This window comes from Peromyscus californicus, unplaced genomic scaffold (assembly GCF_007827085.1).
Source record: "Peromyscus californicus insignis strain IS unplaced genomic scaffold, ASM782708v3 Scaffold_8__1_contigs__length_139910024, whole genome shotgun sequence".
Taxonomy (NCBI): domain Eukaryota; kingdom Metazoa; phylum Chordata; class Mammalia; order Rodentia; family Cricetidae; genus Peromyscus; species Peromyscus californicus.
In genome coordinates, this window is record NW_026294606.1 from 74,433,347 (window position 1) to 74,455,222 (window position 21,876).

General features: G+C 38.1%; 1 protein-coding gene across 1 annotated transcript in view; it reads left to right on the forward strand.

Moving 5' to 3' along the window:
* Nucleotides 1–21,876, forward strand: part of Gpr158 (G protein-coupled receptor 158) — a 366,630-nt gene that overhangs the window by 188,633 nt on the left and 156,121 nt on the right. Inside the window, exon 4 of the mRNA XM_052728877.1 lies at nucleotides 15,013–15,236. Within this exon, the coding sequence (XP_052584837.1) occupies nucleotides 15,013–15,236 (224 nt within the window). The remainder of the gene's footprint in view (nucleotides 1–15,012; nucleotides 15,237–21,876) is intronic.

Below are 21,876 nucleotides of genomic sequence, written 5' to 3' on the forward strand. Positions count from 1 at the left end.
CGAGGTTAGGTTAGCTGTGGCTTGTTCTGCTTCTCTAATCTTTCAGAATTCATCCCACCACCTGGCTCCCGAGCTTTTTTGTTTTTTTAATTAATAAGACCATTTAAGATTTGTGCTACATGAAATTACTTTGTACTCTCTTGGAACTTTTATGTAAAAGTTAAATTACAACACAATAAAAAAATAACAAAAATCTGAGATTCAGAACATTACCAGTCTAGCCGGGCGGTGGTGGCGCACACCTTTAATCCCAGCTCTCGGGAGGCAGAGCCAGGTGGATCTCTGTGAGTTCAAGGCCAGCCTGGGCTACCAAGTGAGTTCCAGGAGAGGCACAAAGCTACACAGAGAAACCCTGTCTCGAAAAACCAAAAAAAAAAAAAAAAAAGAAAAAAAAAAAAAAGGACATTACCAGTCTAGAGGATGGAAAATTTTCAAAGATTTTTAACAGTGGTAGATTTACTAGTTCTCTGTGATTTGGAACAAAATTTTACTTGACAAAGTCAACTTATTGTGTATAAAAAGACATAATGTGTGTATGTGTGTGTGTGTGTGTGTGTGTGTGTGTGAGAGATATGGTGTATGTGCATGTGTGGTGTGTGTGTGTGGTGATGTATGGCGGTGTATATGCATGTGTAGTGTGTGTGTGTGTATGTGTGTGTCTATGTGCGGTATGTGTATGTGTGTGTGTGTGTGTGTGTGTATGTGTGTGTGCATGTGTGGTATGTGTATGTGTGTGTGTGTGATTTATATGTATGTGATATGTGTGTGTGAGGGTATGGTGCATATGATGTGTATATGGTGTAGTGTATGTGTAGTGTGTGGTTTATGTGTGATGTGTATTTATATATGTATGTGCACACACATGTGCTTGTGCATGGAAATGTGGAAGACAGAAGATGACGAGGGTGTCTCTCCTCCAGTGCTGTCCACCTTATGTTTTGGGACAGGGCCTCTTTCTGAGCCAGGAACATTGAACAACAAGTCCCTGGGATTGCCAGGTCTCACCCTACCCCTCAAGTTCCCAGCACTGGGGTTACAGGCATATACCACTATCCCTGACTTCTTTGTGGGTGCTGAAGATATGAACTTAGGGCTTTACATTTGCCCAGTGAGCTCATAGTATTAAAACATTTTTATCACAAAAATGTGGCATACTTATTGAGGAAACCTTGGAATGTATATAAAATTAAAATTTAAAAAGGACCTTCTGAAGTTTATAGTTTGATAAATTCTTCCCATTTTACAGTTTTTAAATTGTGTCTATTTCTATGGTTTTCCTGGTATTGTAAGCATTAACACAGTAGAAGAAAATAAAATAGACTTGGCTTGCCTTAAATCAGCAAAAGCAGACTTTTTGGTCTGAGAGATAGATAGATGCCTTCAATTTCTGGCTCAATAACTGAGGGTCCAGGAGAATGTATTGTGAAGTTTGAGAATGGCTTTCATAGTCAAGACTGGGAGGGTATGGTTTTCCAGGCCCAGAAACTGCTCTTCAGGACAAACTGTTTGAAAACTGCAGGATAGGAGGAAGCAGCTATTTCTGTACTCTGGGCTGCAGAGTAATAGCTTGGTCCGATTGTCTGCTTTGCAACCTCTGGGCTCCAGGTTGTGTGATAGGGTTGGCTGCTTTCTAGAGCTCCATGGTGGGTGCAGTTTTCTTAAAGCCTATTTTATGGCCATGGGTTTGGGATTCCCTTTAGGTATCACATCCAATGTCAATGTCACTTTGAATAGGATGTTAATAACCATATTGAAGAAGTGTGTTATGCTTTGCTTATTAGTCTAGAGTTTACATGTATTTTAGTCTGTATCAGTAAGACATATATTTATGTATATATGAAATATATAGATGTATGTATAACTTTCAAGCAGTTTAATGTTCTTCTGTTGTCAAGGTAACAAAATTAAAATTAGCAAATAGGTTACACACTGTTCACACACTGACAATTTGCTTTGACAGGCTTGTTTAGAGGTGAATATTTAATATTCTTCAAATATCCTATAAATGTAGTGATCACTTTCTTCCACAATCCAATCCTATATTTTTTCCAAGGCTCAGTCTTTGCCATTTTTCTTTAGAACATATCCATTTTATCTGAAAGTTCCAAGCTTCATATTCAAGGGTGCCTAAGCATCAGCACAGCACATTGACATTCTGTCTGCAGAGGAGCTGAGATTTACAAATCAAACATCAGTGGCATGGTTTGCACATATTTGCCTACAAAGTGCCAAAGTCATCTGTAATCACATATTCTTAATGCGTTTTTATAGTTCGTGTCTAGCATCTAGAAAAATATCATCTGTATGAATTCTTAGATGGTTTGAGAGCATGAAGAATGGAACATTGGGTGATTAGCTAATCCACTCTTTTCAGAAAGCACTTTCATCGTTAGTAAGCATTTCCTGAGTGTCCAGTGTGTGTAAACATTACCTTCAGTGCTGAGTGTAGTAGCATGCACAAATTCTGGCATCTGTTCTCACAGAATGAAGAACATTAAATGACCGTGAACTTAAGTACCATCCAACAGTTCAACAGTGAGCCCACTATTATTTGTTGGTAGCCATATGACTTAAATAAACCGTTTACTCCCTTGTCCTAGATAGAGAACATAGCACAAATTGATGAGTTTTGAGGGACTATGTGATTTGATTAACTGTCCTTTATGTCCTACAGAAAGCATTGAGTATTTAAAGCATTATCTTAGATACTTTAAAAAGATTTAGTTTTCTTTATTTTTTCAATTTATGTTCCTTAGATAATTCTGTGATTTTCATGTGCATATGCAAATATCTTTTTAATGAACTCATATTGATTATGTAGATTTGTGGGTTTCTCTGTGACATTTCTATACACATGTCCATTATTTGTCTCTGTCTCTAGCTCGTCCCTTTGATCAACCCTCTTAATCCCAGTTTCTTTCTCCTACTTCATTTCATCATCTACATGTATGAAGAAGAACATGTACCAGGTGTCTTGCTGAGTCCAGCTTATGATGACCTTCATTCCCATCCATTTTTTGAGAATGATGTATTTCATCTTTATGGATGACTAATACTCAACTATGTGTATAGGCCACATTTTCTTTACCCATTCTGCTGATAGAGACCTAGCCTGATCCCCTAGGTTTTAATAGCACCACAATAAATTCAAATGTGTTGGTATTTCCAGTGTATTTTGACTTCATTGCCTCTGGAAATATACCAGGAATTAACCTAAAGATTTTTGATAAACAAATAATGTTAAGAAAATTGTGAAAGAGGATCTTATATGACATCACTTTATTTGCCTTCTTTGACCTTGTTTTGAGATATTTTTTTAGCACAAAAGAATAAAGCATGGTTGTTTATTTTCTAATACATTTTCTTTTATCCATGAATACTGGAATAGTGATCTGATCAATGCAAATTATTATTGTTCAGATTATTATTATAGAGTGGTTTAGAGTTTTACTGCTAGTCTTGTATCTAGTTACTGTCATTTCTATATTTACAAATCCTTTATTATTTTAATCTTTTCTGAGGAAGAAAATGGAACATATGTGGTACTTTGATCAGCCCAGGAGGTAGACTATCTCACTTTCCAGGAATTGAGATATAATCTGCTAAACAAAGAATGAATAGAAGACAATCTCTCCCACCCTCAGAATTTCCAAGTTGCCTGAAGTTCTTTGGGGTTGCGATCTGTGAAATTTCCCCTTTCCATGTTAGCATGTCCAATGGTTGTCTTTTGTTAGGCAGTCATGTTGATGTGACTTTGTGGATGCAGCTTCAATAACATTTCTAGGAGACTCAGTCTCACAGCACACTTCCTGTTCTTCCAGTACCTACAGTCTTTCTGCCCCATCTTCTGCTGTGATTCATGGGCCTCCAATCCAGGAGCTGTCTTACAGATGCATCAGGTGGATCTGGGCAACCCATAGTCATGTGTTCTCTGCAACTTGATCAGTTGTGATTGTCTGCAATGGGTCTCAGTGCAGATGGGTCTCAAACAGATGCTTCTTTGATGAGGAGTGAGACCCACACCCATCTGTGGATATAATAATCAATATTTAAAATGTAGTTGGCATTTATGCGAGCTTAGTAAAGGTATAGTCATAGGTTCTCCAAGATCCATGACTTCACTAGCCCCAAGTGCTTAGCAATGTTTCTAGTACCAAGAATGATCTCCCTCTTGTCGGGGTAGACTTTGAGTCTGATTAGAGAGCTGTTGATTACCATCAGAGTATGCATACGGCACTACTGCATCCTTACAGCTATTATGACATGCTGGTCATCATTGTGGTTCATAGTCATCACAGCTGGGCAGGACTACTGGCTGCTTCCCTTCTTGGTAGCTTAAATGACACTTTCTGGTACTATGAAAGCCAGTCCTCAGAGAAGAGGCTTCCAGCTCAGATCCTTGGGGTACATTTCTTAATCACATGGAAATTGGTCTTAAACAGTGTAAATACACAGCCTTCAGTATCCTCCTATAATTATTGTGTCTTCTCCACATGTTTCTATGGTGTTCTGTTGCAGAAAATCACAACACCTACATGAAACTATCATTGTAGGTCACATACTAACTTAGTGTTGATTCTTCCTTTAAGTAGACCAATTTTATGTTGATTCTTCCTTCAAGTAGACCAATAAACCATACTGCATCATATTGCTGCCTTAATTGTTCCTGAATTCTGCCTTAAAACTGTCTCTATACCATATGAATAAATTTAAGAATAGCAACCATATAATTATTTCAGTTGACACTGCAAAGGTATTTAAAATTTTCATCATGCCTTCATGATAAAAAGCTTTCAGAACAGATAGATACACCTCAAAATAATAAAGGCTCTATACAACAAGTCTATAGTCAATACTGTATTAAATTAAGACAAACTAAGAGAATTTCATCTAAAATGAAAAACTAGACAAGGATGCCTACTCTCCCCTTTCTTATTCAATATGATTCTTTAAGTCTTAGCTATATCAACTAGACAAAAGAAAGACATAAATGGAATAAAAATAGGAAAGGAAGAAATCAAACTATCTTTATTTACAGACAATAATTCTTTACTTGAAAGATGCTATTTGAGTCTACTAGAGAACTCTTGGACATAATAAACACTTACAGTAAAATAGAAGGGTTCAAGATAAATGTAAAAACAGTAGCCATCATTTATACCAGCATTGTACTCTTAAGAGAAAGAGATTTAGAAAAAATACCCCATGCAAAATAGCTACAAAAATTAAGCATTTAGGAATATATCTAATTGACGAGTGAAAGACTCCCATAGTGGAAAGTTCAAGATATTGACAAAGGAAATCACAGACAATATTAGACAATGGAAAGACCTTCCATGCTCCTGGATTGGCAGAATGAATATTATGAAAATAGCTACACTACTAAGATTAACTTACAGACTTAATGACATCCATACCTACTAAAATAAAATTATGATGTTATATTTTACAGGTTTAGGAAAAGCAATACAAGAATTCATATGGTACCACAAAATACTATGGATAGTCAAAGCAATCCTAAAGAGAACAATGCTGGTGGTATTACAATACCTGATCTTAAATTATATTACAAGGCGATAGGGATAAAGAAGCCCGGTACTGGTATGAGAATAGACAGGTAGACTGATGAAGTAGAATAGGGACCCAGAAATAAAGCAGCAAAAGCTATGCCTACCTGCTGGAGGCCTTGCTCTAGATGGGCTTTGTGAACCTGGGGTGGATGTGTGCAATTGGTGCCGTGAAGAAATTGTGACCACCTCTTGTCATTCAAACAAGTGGCCCAGATAGCTTAAGCCATCTTTATTTATACAGTTTCAATGGTTTGCATGAACAATTTTACAACCAGCCTTTACTTCCTAAGTTTCTAAAAATGGTTACCATAATTACCAGCTTGTTCCTTGGCTCTTTCCCTTTCCATCTCCCAACTCTCCCACCAGTAGCCATTACCTTTTCTATCTATATCTCTATCGCCAGAAGCATAAGCAGTTTTGCAAGCTACAAAGGAACTTTTCTGACTAGACACACCTACAGGTGGAACAGTGTGCCCAGTTGGCAGCACATACTGTTACAGACTCATGCAAAGTGAGAGACAGATTTGTCTCTTGTAGTTACTATTTACATTTGGTAGGGTCTAGGTTCTCACAATCAATTCACCAGCCAAAGCTGGATCAATCCATTCTACATTTTGTACTACTCTATCTCCTCTGGGGGCATACCAGGTTTTTCTATTTATCCTATAGGCAGTATAACTTGGAATACTCTTAATAGTTGGCACTGCTCATCCCTTGTCCTTAATTCCATCTCCTTTAACTTCTTAGGGTATTGGCACAGTTATTAGAAAGGAGGGAACTGTGGTTTCCTATGATTCTGTTTCATTCTCTATTCCTTGAATGTTCTTATTAAATCCTGATATCATCTATTTAATAGCATTTCTTTAAAACTCTTGTGGTTAAAAAATCATTCATCCCAGAAGAGTTCTGCAAATATGTAATAGTAAACTTCATGACCTACTGTGACTTGTTCAGGCCAGCAGTAGGGCTAGCATAGTGAAAGCAAGGAGAACCCATAGCACACATGCTCCCAGGGTCATGCTCCGAATCATGCAGCAAACTGTCCACAGGTCCTTGCCAAGTGGGTCAGGGCCTCCAGGGTCTTGCCACAAATAGAGCCATTTGTGCTATTCTCAGGCCTTTTTTCCCAAAGAAGTCATATGGCTCCTGCCACCCACCTAAGTTTTGCCAAAAGGGACAAAAATAGCCATTGGAAAAAGATCACCTGCTCAACAAACAGTGCTGGCAAACCTGGATCTCTACTTGCAGGAGAATGAAATTAGATTCTTACTTTTTGCCTTGTATAAAAATCAATTCCAAATAGATAAAAAACTCTACTTAACAACTTGTAACACTGAAACTTTGAAAAGAAAACGTAGGATGTACACTTTGAGATATTGGGGCAGGCAAGACCTTTTTTAATAGAGCACCAATAGCACAAGAACTAACCACCAGTGCAAGGGATGGGCCTACATGAAAATAAAACAGTTCTCTACAGCAAAGGAAACACTCAGCAGAGCACACAGGCAGTCTGGGGAATGGGAGAAAAACTTTATCAGCTACACTTTAGCTAAGGGGCTAATATCCATAATTAACAAAGAATTGTACAAATTAAACATCAAAGTAATAAAAACTGTCAATCAACAAATGGGCAAATGAACTGAATTGACAGTTTCAAATAAGAAACACAAATAGCCAGTAACTATTTTTAAAAGTGTTCAATACTTGTAGCCATCAGGAAAATGTGAATTAAAATTTAGAGATACCACCTCACCTTGGTCAGAATGACTATCATCAAAAAAATCTGATAATAAATGTTGGAAAAGATATGAAAAGAAAGAAATCCTTATTTACTGTCGGTGGTGGTGCCAATTAATATAGTCATTATGGAAATCAGTTTGGAAATTTCTCAAAAAACTAAAAATAGAGCTACCATGTGGCCTAGCTATTTCACTGTTGGGCACGTATCCAGAGAACTTCATACTCTACAGTAGAGATATTTGCACGACCGTACTTATTGACTATTTCACTGTTGGGCACATATCTAGAGAACTTCATACTCTACAGTAGAGATATTTGCACGGCCATACTTATTGATGCTGTATTTACTATAGAAAGGAATTAGAATCAACCTAGTTTTCATTGATAGATGAAATATATATATATATATATATATATATATATATATATATATATATATATACACACACACAAATTTCATTATCCTTTTTATTCTGAAGCACCACAGCTTCAAAATGACTGTTCTAACTACATAAAAGTGCTAGGCTTTGAGTAGTGTTAATTTCAGTGTGTACTTTTTTTTATTTCTACATTTTTTTATTTAATTTTTTTATTTTTATTTTGCAATACAATTCAGTTCTACATATCAGCCACGGATTCCCTTGTTCTCCCCACTCCCGCCCCCCTCCCCTTCCCCCCAGCCCACCCCCCATTCCCACCTCCTCCAGGGCAAAGCCTCCCCCCGAGGACTGAGATCAACCTGGTAGACTCAGTCCAGGTAGGTCCAGTCCCCTCCTCCCAGGCCGAGCCAAGCGATCCTGCATAGGCCCCAGGTTTCAAACAGCCGACTCATGTAATGAGCACAGGACCCGGTCCCACTGCCTGGATGCCTCCCAAACAGATCAAGCCAATCAACTGTCTCACCCATTCAGAGGGCCTGATCCAGTTGGGGACCCCTCAGCCATTGGTTCATAGTTCATGTGTTTCCATTCGTTTGGCTATTTGTCCCTGTGCTTTATCCAACCTTGGTCTCAACAATTCTCGCTCATATAAACCCTCCTCATTCTCGCTAATTGGACTCCCAGAGATCCACCCGGGGCCTAGCCATGGATCTCTGCATCCAGATCCCTCAGTAGTTGGATGGGGTTTCTAGCACGACAATTAGGGTGTTTGGCCATCCCATCACCAGAGTAGGTCAGTTCGGGCTGTCTCTTGACCATTGCCAGCAGTCTGTTGTGGGGGTATCTTTGTGGATTTCTGTTATTTCTACATTTTGAATAATAAAGTTTATGTGTGGAAAAAACCTTGTCCTCAAATTCCAACACACATGAGCTTGGCTGAGACATAAAAGGCTCTATAAGACTGGCTTATATATTTACTTTGTTCTTTACTTCAAAATGTCTTAACTTTTAGTAGATATATCTGCAAAACAAAATTTGAAAATCTTTAGTTCATATTGAGCTCCCTCTTTGTTAGAAGAGATGTAAACTGTTTCCAGAGTTAATTTCTTCAACTTTGTTCTTGGTTGTGCCCTACCCTGACTTTACAATTCTTCTTCGTTGTAAATCTTTTTTCTCCTTTTGTTGAAAATGGATTTTTTTCATACATAATGTATCCTGATTTTCATTTCTCTTCCCTCTACTCCTCCCAGTTCCTTCTCATCTCCCCTCCCATCTGGATTCATTCCCTTTCTGTCCCATTAGAAAACAAACAGGCATCTAAGGGATCATTATAATATAATATAATATAATATAATATAATATAATATAATATAATATAGTATAATATAGTATAGTATAGTATAATGTAGTATAATATAGTATAATATAGTATAATATAATATAATACATTTAGTGTAGTGTAGTATAGTATAGTAGTATAGTATAATATGATATGATAGAACAAAACCTAACACATCTAATAGGACAAAACAAACAGAAGAAAAAGAGACCAAGGAAAGGCACAAGAAACGGATATAAATGCAGAGACCTACTTGTTCACACACTTAGGAATACCATAAAAACACTGAACCATAATACATGCCAAAAGACCAATAGGATATAAAGGGGTAAATTATAATATATAATATATAAATATATAATTAAATATATATAATAAATTTTAAAATATAAAATTGAAAAAAAATGCTCTGACTTGTCATTATGAGACAAGGAACCTCCAAAGATGCTGTTAAGTTTCTTTTCTGTTGGCCATCTACTCTGGGCATGCAGCCCATCCTTAAAAATACTTTGTTTCGCCGGGCAGTGGTGGCGCACGCCTTTAATCCCAGCACTCGAGAGGCAGAGCCAGGCGGATCTCTGTGAGTTCGAGGCCAGCCTGGACTACCAAGTGAGTTCCAGGAAAGGCGCAAAGCTACACAGAGAAACCCTGTCTCGAAAAACCAAAAAAAAAAAAAAAAAAAAAAAAAATACTTTGTTTCTCTCCAGCATAAGCTGTCTTCAGTGTTTTTGATCTTAGCCATTCTGACGGGTATAAGGTGGTATCTCAGAGCCGTTTTGATTTGCATTTCCCTGATGATTAGGGATGTTGAGCAATTCCTTAAATGTCTTTCAGCCATTTGAGTTTCCTCTGTTGAGAATTCTCTATTTAGCTCTATAGCCCATTTCTTAGTTGGACTGTTGGGCATTTTGATGTCTAATTTCTTGAGTTCTTTATATATTCTGGATATCAGCCCTCTGTCAGATGTGGGGTTGGTAAAGATCTTTTCCCATTCTGTAGGCTGTCGCTTTGTCTTGTTGACCATGTCCTTTGCTCTACAAAAGCTTCTCAGTTTCAAGAGGTCCCATTTATTAATTGTTTCTCTCAATGTCTGTGCTACTGGTGTTATATTTAGGAAGTGATCTCTGGTGCCAATACATTCAAGACTACTTCCTACTTTCTCTTCTGTCAGGTTCAGAGTAACTGGATTTATGTTGAGGTCTTTGATCCACTTGGGTTTAAGTTTTGTGCACAGTGACAGATATGGATCTATTTGCAGCCTTCTACATGTTGACATCCAGTTATGCCAGCGCCATTTGTTGAAGATGCTTGAGGGTGGAGCAAGGGGAACACTCCTACACTGTTGGTGGGAACGCAAACTTGTACAGCTACTTTGGAAATCAATATGACGCTTTCTTAGAAAATTGGTAATCAATCTCCCCCAAGACGCAGCTATACCACTCTTGGGCATATACCTAAGGAATGCTCAATCACACCACAAGGGCACATGCTCAGCTATGTTTATAGCAGCATTGTTTGTAATAGCCAGAACCTGGAAACAACCTAGATGCCCTTCAACTGAAGAATGGATAAATAAAATGTGGTACATATACACAATGGAATACTACTCAGCAGAGAAAAACAATGACATCATGAGGTTTGCAGGCAAATAGATGGATCTAGAAAAAATAATCCTGAGTGAGGTAACCCAGACTCAGAGGGACAAACTTGGTATATACTCAGTCATAGGTGGGTATTAGATATAAAGCAAAGGATGACTAGAGTGTTACTCACAACTTCAGAGAGGCTACCTAGTAAAGAGGACCCTAAGAAAGACACAGGGATCTCCCAATGACAGAGAAATGGATGAGATCTACATGAGCAAACTGGACTGAGGGGGGATAATGAAGGGCAAGGGTCGGGGGAAAGAGAGCTTAGGGGAGCGGGAGATCCCAGCTGGATCAAGAACAGAGAGAGAGAACAAGGAAAGAGAGACCATGATAAATGAAGACCCCATGGGAATAGGAAGAGGCAAAGTGCTAGAGAGGTCCCCAGAAATCCACAAGGATACCTCCACAATAGACTACTGGCAATGGTCAAGAGAAAGCCTGAGCTGACCTACTCTAGTGATCAGATGGCCAAACACCCTGTCATGATAGAACTCTCATCCAGTGACTGATGGAAGCAGATGTAGAGATCCACAGCCAGGCCCCAGGTGGAGCTCCTGGAGTCCAATTGGCAAGAAAGAGGAGGGATTGTATGAGTGAGAGGTGTTGAGACCATGATTTGAAAAAGCACAGGGACAAATAGCCAAACTAGTGGAAACACATGAACTATGAACCAATAGCTGAGGAGCCCCCATGGAACTGGATCAGGCCCTCTGGATAAGTGAGGCAGTCGATTAGCTTGAACTATTTAGGAGGCCCCCAGGAAGTAGGACCGGGACCTGTCCTTGGTGCATGAGCTGGCTTTTTGGAACCTAGGGCCTATGCTGAGACACTTTGCTCAGCCTAGGTGAAGGGAGGAGGGGACTGGACCTGCCTCAACTGAATCTACCAGGCTGAGCTGAATCCCCAGGGGAGTACTTGCCTTGGAGGCTATGGGAATGGGGGGTGGGCTGGGGGGAGGGCTGGGGTGGGTGGGAGGAGGGATTACAGGGGAATCCATGGCTGATATGTAAAATTAAATTAATTATAAAATTAATTTTAAAAAAGAATACTTTTTTTTTCACTAGTGAGACGCCCTTGGAGAAAACCCAATTTTTGTTTGCAAATGACTTCAATTGTAGATAGCTTCTGGGATAGTGCTAGACTCATGTGTCCACTGCTCCCAGCTCTAGGACTCCATCTGGTGCAGACCTGTGCAGGTCCTGTGCATGCTGCCTCATCTCTGTTGAGTTTCTGTGTGGTCCTGTTGACTTACAGGGCCTTGTTTCCTTGGTGTCTTTCCTTCTGGCTCTTACATTGTTTCTGCATTCTTACACTCTTACATTCTTTCTCATTTTTTTTTTTAATGGAGATTTCCCGGTTTAGAGATGACTATTCTAAGGTCTCTCATTGCCTTCATATTGTCTGGCTGTGGGTCTCTGTATTCGTTTCCTTCTGCTGCAGGGGAGGAAGTTTCTCTGATGATGGCTGAACTGAGCAAGGCACTGATTGGCTTCCCTGGCCAGCATCTACAAGGCTTTGGTCTCCTGGAGGGAGACCTAAACTTCCTAAATTTCCAGAGGCTCCTTTCCTGACTCTAATTATTAAGAAATTTTGATGATGTTGAAGAGAACACAACACAGAATCCAAGTCCATTTCATATCATTTTTATTTTTCTATTGACCATTAGCTTTTCTTTTTCTTTCTTTTTTTTTTTTGTTTTTTGTTTTTTGAGACAGGGTTTCTCTGTGTAGCTTGGTGCCTTTCCTGGTTCTTGCTCTGTAGACCAGGCTGGCCTCGAACTCACAAAGATCCGCCTGCCTCTGCCTCCCAAGTGCTGGGATTAAAGGCGTGCGCCACCACCGCCCGGCTAAATTTTTTTTTTTTTTCTGAGACAGGGTTTTTCCTGTGTAGCTTTGCACCTGTCCTGGAACTCACTCTATAGTCCAGGCTAGCCTCGAACTCACAGAGATCCGCCTGCCTCTGCCTCCCGAGTGCTGGGATTAAAGGTGTGCACCACCACCACCTGGCCGACCATTAGCTTTTCTTGCTTGCTTTGTACGGCAGACTTCTACTGAAATAATATTCTCTCTTATTATGTATTTAGTCTGTAAGCCTTGGTAGCCTATTTTCAGTCTGCACTAGTTTTAAAGGTGTCATCTTGAAGGTTACTCAAGTTTAAAATCTTTATTTTTGATAGTCTTTCCTAGGTCATCATACTTCAACAAATACTGACTTTTTTTTTTTTTAGTAGAGTCTAGTTTTCTGTTGTGACACTCTAAATGCTTCACTTGCCAAGGGCTTTCCTCTGTCTTCAAATGTCTCAGTCCACTCCCAGAGCCTCCTGCAGCTTTTTCTCTAACACTGTTATGGTTTAATTGTCATCTTGACACCATCTAGAATCACCCAGGAAGAGATTCCCAATGAGGGATTGTCTAGATCAGGTTAGTCAGTGGGCATGTTTGTATGAGATTATCTTGATTGCCTTGATTGATGTATGAGGCCCAAGCCTGAAAGTAGGCGGGACCATCCCCTGATTGGGGGCTCTTGACTATAGAGGAATAGAGAAAACAGCCGAGCAGTAAACGTGGGTGCGTTCATTTCTCACTGTGGATGTGATGGGACTAGCGGCTTCAAGTTCTTGCCACTTTGACTTCCCACAATAATGAAATGTAACCTGGAACTGTGAGCTAAAATAAGTCCTTTCTCCTCTAAGTTACTTTTGTTAAGTTATTTTATCACAGTTATAGGAAGAAAAGTAGGACAAACACTGATAGGCTCTTACACTTCAGTGCTGTATTATTTCTCAGTTTTTGTATATCCTGGACAACGAGTTGAACCTCAAATTTAGTCATCTAAAATGGAACTCACCATTCCTACCCAGGCCTGTATACCTTCCTTCTAATTTCCATGCTTTAGCATTTCTCATGTATGGAGACGATTAAAAAAAAAACTGGTCACTGTGTTTTACATAAATCATTTAACTTAATCCCTAAAGGCATTCATATTTCATCAATAAGTAACTTAAGACCAGAACTGGCCAACTGAAATGTCTAATGATTTTTGCCTAAGAATAGGAAACCAGTCTACTTAAATTGGATGCTAAATCCATAGTTTTTACACTATGTTGACAGAACAGTAACTATTATTATTAATATTTATTTATTATTTTTGTGTGTATGTATGTGCATCATGGTGAACACATGATGGTCAGAAGATAATTCTTCTTCCACTAGGGATTGAACTCATGGCACCAGGCTTACTTGGCGGGCACTTTACCCACTGAGCCAGCTCGAAGCTCCCAGAGCGATTACTATTAAATAGCAACAGAATCATCAAAGAATATTCGTTTATGTTTTTGTTGCTGCATTTACTGAGAATGGAAAATGGACAAGTCAACTTTGGAAAGACTGTGAACCTTTTACAAGAGCTGAGATACCTCAAATGTTTCCATTGAATTTGGTTACTAAAAGCTAACAACAACAACAACAACAAAACCCTTTTCCTAATTCCTAATTTAACCAAGGTCATGCTACCTAATAAACTGGGTATTTACTTTCATCCCTAATGTTGAGTTCATAATAAGGATACTTGTTTTTAGTGTCTATTGCTACAGTCAACAATTGAAACTCTTGGAGTACTGGGCCTTAGTGATAACTTATGCTTGATAAATGAGGCAGACAATTCTAAAATTAATCAGATGATCAATAGGAGCAGTAACCAAACAGCACAGAGCTGTCTAATGGCGTGTCAAGTGGGGACTAAATGATAGGTTGTATGGATTGATTCTAAAGGATGCAGCATTGTTAGGCGATTGAACACTGAACAACTGTTATTTCAGTACCATTTTTTATGTAATTTAGACTGAATGAACTTGATAGATGAAATCCCTGCTGAATTAAGGAGTGGTGATTGTCTCATTTTAGACTCTGCCTCATCTAGGTCAAGAAGTTCCAGAAATGATGAGTACATTTACTTGGTACATTAAACACATCCACTTTCCAACCCTTCTTCTTGTTGTTTCTTTAACAAGTGTGTCTGGAGTATGACTGTGCTTTAGGGAGTGACAACAGCCTTGAGTGGAAGCTGGTGATGTCAAAGACTCAGCAGACTGTTCCCTGACCCTGAGGCATTTTGTCTCCATTTTTGTTATTTTTCTCAATTACTCTGAATGACAAGTTTAAAATCAAAGGAATCAAGAATTTTGAATCCAAAAACAAAGTAGTTCTAGCTCTTGGCAGAGGATTTGATGAAAGGTCTATAATCAGGAGAAAAGGGAATGAAGAGGGTCTCTCTCTCTTCTGTTTCACTTACCTTGGAGGTACAAATGACACGGTGATTTTATTTGGAACTTTCAGGAAGGGGTCCAGATCACCATTTCTCAGGAAGCACAAAGGATGGGTCAGAAGAAGCCCACGTCTGCCTGCCCTGCAGAGAAGGCTGCCCCTTCTGTGCTGACGACCGCCCGTGCTTTGTCCAGGAGGATAAGTACCTGCGACTGGCGATCATCTCCTTCCAAGCCCTGTGTTTGCTGCTGGACTTCGTCAGCATGCTGGTGGTCTACCACTTCCGCAAAGCAAAGGTAAACCCAGGTATCCCGGTCCTGGACTTTCTTTATACTAAGAGTAATTGCTTCTCTCTTTAGGGAGACTGAATTTCCAAATCCCTGTTAGTGTTCTAGTAAGCAGACATTTTGTTTTGTTATAATGTGATTGGGTGACAGCCATATCCATAAGCTTCCCAAGGAAAGCAGGGTTAATGATATTTTGTGTTAGCATTTCCTTATAGAGAAGGTGCTTTCTGTTTATCTGGGGGCTCTAATGCTCCACTGCCCTGAAGGACTGTCCTTAGTGTCATCTCTTTGGTCACCGGAGGACCTTCTGCTCCTCTGCCCAGTGTAGGGTTTATTCTTCATCTCTAGAAGGCCCTGTTGTGGTTTTGTTTTGCTTTATTTCTCTTAGTAATATTTAAAGGTGTAAAGAATTCACCTATTTATTTTTAGCACATTATACTCTGGAAAATAACTATTCATGACCTTACATGTGGTCTTGTATTACTATCCAGGGATGATAGATGTGCTAAAACACCCAGGGCAGAGTTTTCTGGGGAGCTTTCTCCAGTGGTCAGAAATGAGTCACGTGAATCAAGTGTTGTGTTAGAATGTCTGATTCTGTTGCTTTACAGTGAGTTCTTTGTGGCACTAGAAAAGACAGTAAGTTTCCACCCTTCTTGAATTGAAATGACCTCTTCATCATGACAACATTGTTAAGATTGTTGTAGATTATAGAAATTTTTGAAAATATGAGTCCCCACTAGGAATTTAAAAGAAAAGAAGCCTTTTTGGATATTATCTTCTATGAAGCCACTAGCTAATATTTTTAAGACATAATTAAGATTCTAATAAATTGTATCCACTATGCTAATGTTATAGATGTTATTAGTTACTTTTAATAGCAGGCAACACAGTTAAAATCAAGCATTGAGTCATCAGGAAAATGCAAACATGCAATTTGCTTCCATTTCACTAGCACTCATCTTTCTCTTGAAGAAAAACTATGTTGATTTTATGTATATTAAAATAGTAGACTAATACGTTGCCAGATAACATTTTTTTAAAAAGCAACTCAGTAGCAGAGCCAGAACTGAAAAGTCTATTTAATAAACTGCTCTGAAATCTCTCCGATGTAATAAATTCATTAGACAGTGGATACCATAGTTCTTTATGAATTTTAATCATTAATGATTGCTATGTTAAATAAATCAGTGATAAATATGGGTAGAATGCATCATTGGGTACTGAGAAGCTTCCTATAGATAGCTCTGACTAAACCAATGTCTTAACATATTAATGTTATTTCACACAATTATTAACCTTTCGGATCTCCCCAGACCTTCAGAGGAAATGGGCAGCAACTGACCAGAACCATTTTTTTTTTTAACAAGGCTGCCATGAGAATACATGTCTTTACATATAATTTTGATATAATTTCTTAGATATTTAGTTTGAAGATGATTACCTTTTGAAATCAGTTTTCCTAGAATGAGACATAATGAAAACGGACCTAAGTTAGTGAGACCAAGGAACACCAATCTGGCATATTAAAGAAAGGAAATATTTGCTGATGTTTCCTCTAGTGATTTAATTTGCCAAACTGGGTTAACTATAACAGTAATAATACATTTCCAGCATAGAGACTCCATATGTCTAGCATGTGGACTTTAGAATTTCTATTTAAACTTTTTTGTGTGTCTTGACAACATTTCTTTACACAGTAATGAAACCCTAAGGGACAACACTAACACTTTATCTAGATATTTCTCTTTGTATTTTCTACTCCTAATAATTAAAAGGACAAAATGTACTCATTTTTGCCAATTTCATCTATTTTGACAAAAGAGAAAAAATCCAGTTGTAATATAGTTGTAGCATGACAATTGTCAGGTATATCATTTAGAATTAAATCCCATCTCAGACTCCCTTGGACTAGTTTCCTCCTATGTGAAGTGGGGCCAATACATCAAACCCCAAACGCCGATCCAAAGTGTAACGTAGACCTAAATGGAAGAGCCATAACTAAGAGTCTTTTCTTAGATGGAAACATAGGTGCAGATCTTCAAGGCTTTGGATTACTCATTTTTTAAAGCATAAAACCCACAAATAATAGAACAAAATGATAAATTGTACTTTATGAAAATTGCCATTTTAGACCATGAAAATACACTATTGAGAAAGTCAAAAGACAGCCCATAGAAGAGTAGAAAGCATTTACAAGATGTGTGTGTGTGTGTGTGTGTGTGTGTGTGTGTGTGTGTGTGTGTGTGTGTGTAGAGAGAGATATTTTAAAATGGAGAAAATATCTGAGTAGACATTTCTTCAAAAAATGTATGATAATCCAACAAACACATGAGAAGATGTTCAATAATATCGGTTATTAGGAAAATGCAAATCATGCCTATAATACCCACTAATGTAGCTAAAATATTTTTAAAATTCTATTAACAAGTGATGAGATTAGAGAAATTGAAAAATCTCCCATTTATTTCTACTGCAGATGCAGAACAGTGTGCCCAGACTGAGAAACATCTTGGTAATCCCTACAAAATTTAAAATTTTGTACAATATGACTCAAGTATTATATTCCTAATACATGTCTACATAGAAATGCAAATAAATGTTCATGAAAGTGTCATCCACAACAGTTAAATGGTGAAAGCATCCCAGATGCCCACCAATTAATACAAATGAATAATTAAGATGTGATACTTCCATATACTAGAATACCATTTGTCAATGAAAAGGATTATGTACCAATACATGGTATAAACTTGAAGATGCTAAGTAGGAAAACAATTGTAAAATACAATATGTTGTATGATTCCATTCATCAGAAATGCTCCGAATAAGCGAATTCATTGATCCCAGAAGGAGATTAGTGGTTACCAGGGACTACCAGAAGAGAAGAATGGGGAGTAACCACCAATGAGATGAGGGTATGCAGGGTGTATAGTGGGATACAAGATTCCAGAATTTTAAAGGCATTTATATATCACCTATCTCCAGAACCAGTGATGAGAGGTTCATCAGTTCAAGTAGAATTAGCCTTAACTAGGCACTGGTCTTTTGTCACCTGTGGGTCCACATATGACATTTAAATAGTTGAAAAGAGTTGGAAGGTGCAGCCCTGGCTTTGAAGCTCACACCTGTGCTACATGCTCATTCACATGCTAGTTGACTCCAAAACCATTACTATACATCTACTTCTACATAGCCTTTGTCTGAAAAGAGATATTAAATGTACAATTAAACTAAACTAAGAGTTACTTACCCTATTTATAGCAGTGTCTTTTCTAGGAAGGTTTAATTTTCCTTCAAAATGAGAGCTATGGAGAGCTCTCCTGGCTATCAATTGTTAAGCCATTGAGGATATTTAGAAACCAGACTCATGCTGTGTATAGTCTCATTATTAGAGAAACAATTGAAAAGTTCATAATATATGAGTAAATATATTTGTTATTTTCCTAGTTTTCATTTGGAAAGAGAAACATTTTTTTTTCAGAACTGGAATCATGTCATATACAATACCCAGACTTGGAGGGTTTGTTAGTTACCCAAGTTAGTACAGCTGGGTTGGGAAATTTATATCTTTGTACTTTATTTTGCTCCAGCCAATGGCATATGCACTTTCAGGAGATGAATAGAATATAGCCAAATTAAAATTAGAATAGAAATATTAATGAAAGTAAATGGTGAGGTTAAGATAGGAATTGATTTTTTGAGGTCAGGGTTATGGCTTCAACCGGTTGTTGGAAAGTCAGAGACAACAGGGAATTTTCCAGCAGCACTATAGAATGAAAATGATACAGCCCGCCCCCAAATACAAACCAACCAAAAGAAACTCTAATGTCCTGTCACTGAGCCTTGAATGAAATGTCTTCTGTGGATCATCACATAAAGAGGCTATAAAATGTAAAGATCGGCTACATCCTTCCATAATCTCTTCTACCCCTTTCTGCTCCTTTGCCTTGATTATGTTGAGGTGTGAGGTCTTGAGCACAGCTCAGACAAATAGACTCTTAGAGTGCTCCACGGTGCTCTGACACATTGCTTCTCGATTCTGGGTTTGTGTTAAACATGTTCTCACTGTGATAAAACACCTGAGAGAACATTTTAAAGGAGAACATTTAAGGCTTGGGTTCATAGTTTCAGATGATGCAGTCTATCATAATGGGGAAAAGACCATGGTGGTGGTGTATGTTCACATGGTGACACACCTGAAAAAAAGAGAGTTATACCAGAACTAATGTCAGCGTGACCTTCACATGCCTGCCCCAATGACTTTCTTCTATCACCTCCTTCTCCTAAAGGACTCACAGCCTTAGAGTAGTCCTTCAGTCTGAGCACTGGGTGATCTAAATGTAAGCCTATGGGGTGACACTTCATTTTCAAACCCTAACAGTAATAAATGGTGAGGGGGTCTACCGAGAGACATATACCTTAAGAGGAACACACTGTTTTATCTATAGGATCTACAATGAGGGAGGGATGGGGGTGTCTGGTTACAGAAGCACCTCAGTTTGTTCCCTGCTACCTCTGTTGTCAGCCTGAGAATCTTAGACTTCCATAGTTTACACCAAAATTCAAGATATAACATGTCTTAATCGCCAGTAGGGTGTATTTGCAATATTTTCTTTAGGGTCACTAGCCATGGAACATATTGGAACTTGAGTCTCTTTTATTTAAAGTGGACCACTTTTGTGAATTAACAGAAATAACCACACTGACAGGTCAAAATATAGGAAAATATTAGCTTTATCAAACCCAGCACAGGCCAAATCACTGTAATGGTAATAGTTCTGCTCTCAACTGAAGCAATAAGTATTCACAGTAAAAGACCTAAGTGGGTTCAGAGACTAGACTGGTCAGGTAATTCAGTCTGGTTCTGAGTACATTCATTTGAACAAGGTTAACCTAAACCAAATTCAAAAGAGCAGCTCCCCACAATTCTCTAGCAAATAACTAACAGTCAGGGATCAACAACTACTCTAACACCTTATTCTTTTAAATGATGTAACTGAGATTCTAATCTGTTCCTGGGCTTACAGGCTAGAATCCTAAAGAATTAATGAACTCCTATTTTCCAAAAACATGTGCACACATCTGTGTCTATATCTTTGCCCAAAGATTCAATAAGCCAGTAAATCATGAATGATTTTCAAACCTGTGAATTTCTCTAAAGCAATGGCAATATAACAAAAAGATCTTAATTTTAAATATTATTGAATTATTTCTTCTTCATTTTTACCAAACATTGTGACAAGTAACATATTTTCCTATTAGATATTCCGCACAGAGAGTATGGTTGGTTACAGCTTAGCAATGTCAAGTGTGGGGTAGGATTTACTTCTAAGTAGAGATTGCAGAGGAAGAAGATACATTGGAGAGAAGCATGGCTTAGACTTACTCTGCCCATTTCAGCACGGTCTGGTTTTAGTACAACAGAGAAATAGGAAAGTTGAAAAAGTGAGTGGACTGTGGTTGATATTTTCCCCCTTCCTATAGCAGTTCTTTCTTAACTTAGAAATTAATTGACATGGGAATGAATAACGATGCCACTTTTTGGTTTGGAAATTGAAGTGTTTTAATATAACACGTTAACTGACTTTTGATGTTCTATCACCTATGTTTGTAAAATGTGGAGAGACAGAGGTATCACTTTTTGCTGCTGTGAAATGACTGAAGCTTTATCATTCTAACCACCCTCAGCAATTTGGTATCATGAAATATCTTCATATTATAGGATGACTGTCACCACCATCCACCACTATACTCACAAATCATAGCTTCCATTCCTGCTCACAATGTATATCCTGATGTATTTTACCAACCAGAATTATTTTATGAGCTCTGGGGGGAGCTTAGTCTCACAGCCCAAATGCAGAGGTTCCCATGGAAGCATTTGTAACTAACCTTTCCTTAAACCTGTGTTAACTAATGATCAGGGTCTCTAAGTATGCACAACATACAAACAATTAAAAGAGAAGTTAGAAAAAGTCTTTTGAAACATACAAAACAATAAAGGATTAGTAATTTTAATCTAAAAATATCCCCCAAATAAATAAAACCAAAACACCTTTTAGGCTCAAGAAAAAAAGAAAAAGAAGAAAAGAAAAAAAAAAGAAAAACACTCACCAGAAAGTGTAAAGAATATATAAAAATAAAATAGAAAAAAAATCTTATTTTCTTGAGTAGTTACAAAATTCACTGAAAGAACTGCATTTTTATGAACACAATTCTCTGAGTTGGTGATGGTGATAGTTAAGAGCTGGGATTTCCATCATTGGTGATAGCTGTATACATTGTAGGATCTTTGGCTGAAATTTGGTAGAGCTTAAAAATTCACAGTATTTTTAGTAAACTACTAGAAATCTCCACTAAAAATCATATATTTGCACAAATATTTCCAAATATGTTCACATTCACACACATACATGCACATACACACACATATCAATGTTTTTGATGCATAGCCTCTGATCCTGTCAAAAGGACTAACTGTGGGTGACATAGTTCCACAGCAGCATTGAATTACCAGCTCCCCACACTGGCAGTCACTGTCAGCCTTCCACTTCCTAGACACCATGCTTCAGCACAGCCTCATGTTTAGTCTTATCCCTTTCTCTTATTTCTGTCACAGTCCCTCACTGCTGCCTTCCCTTTCCTT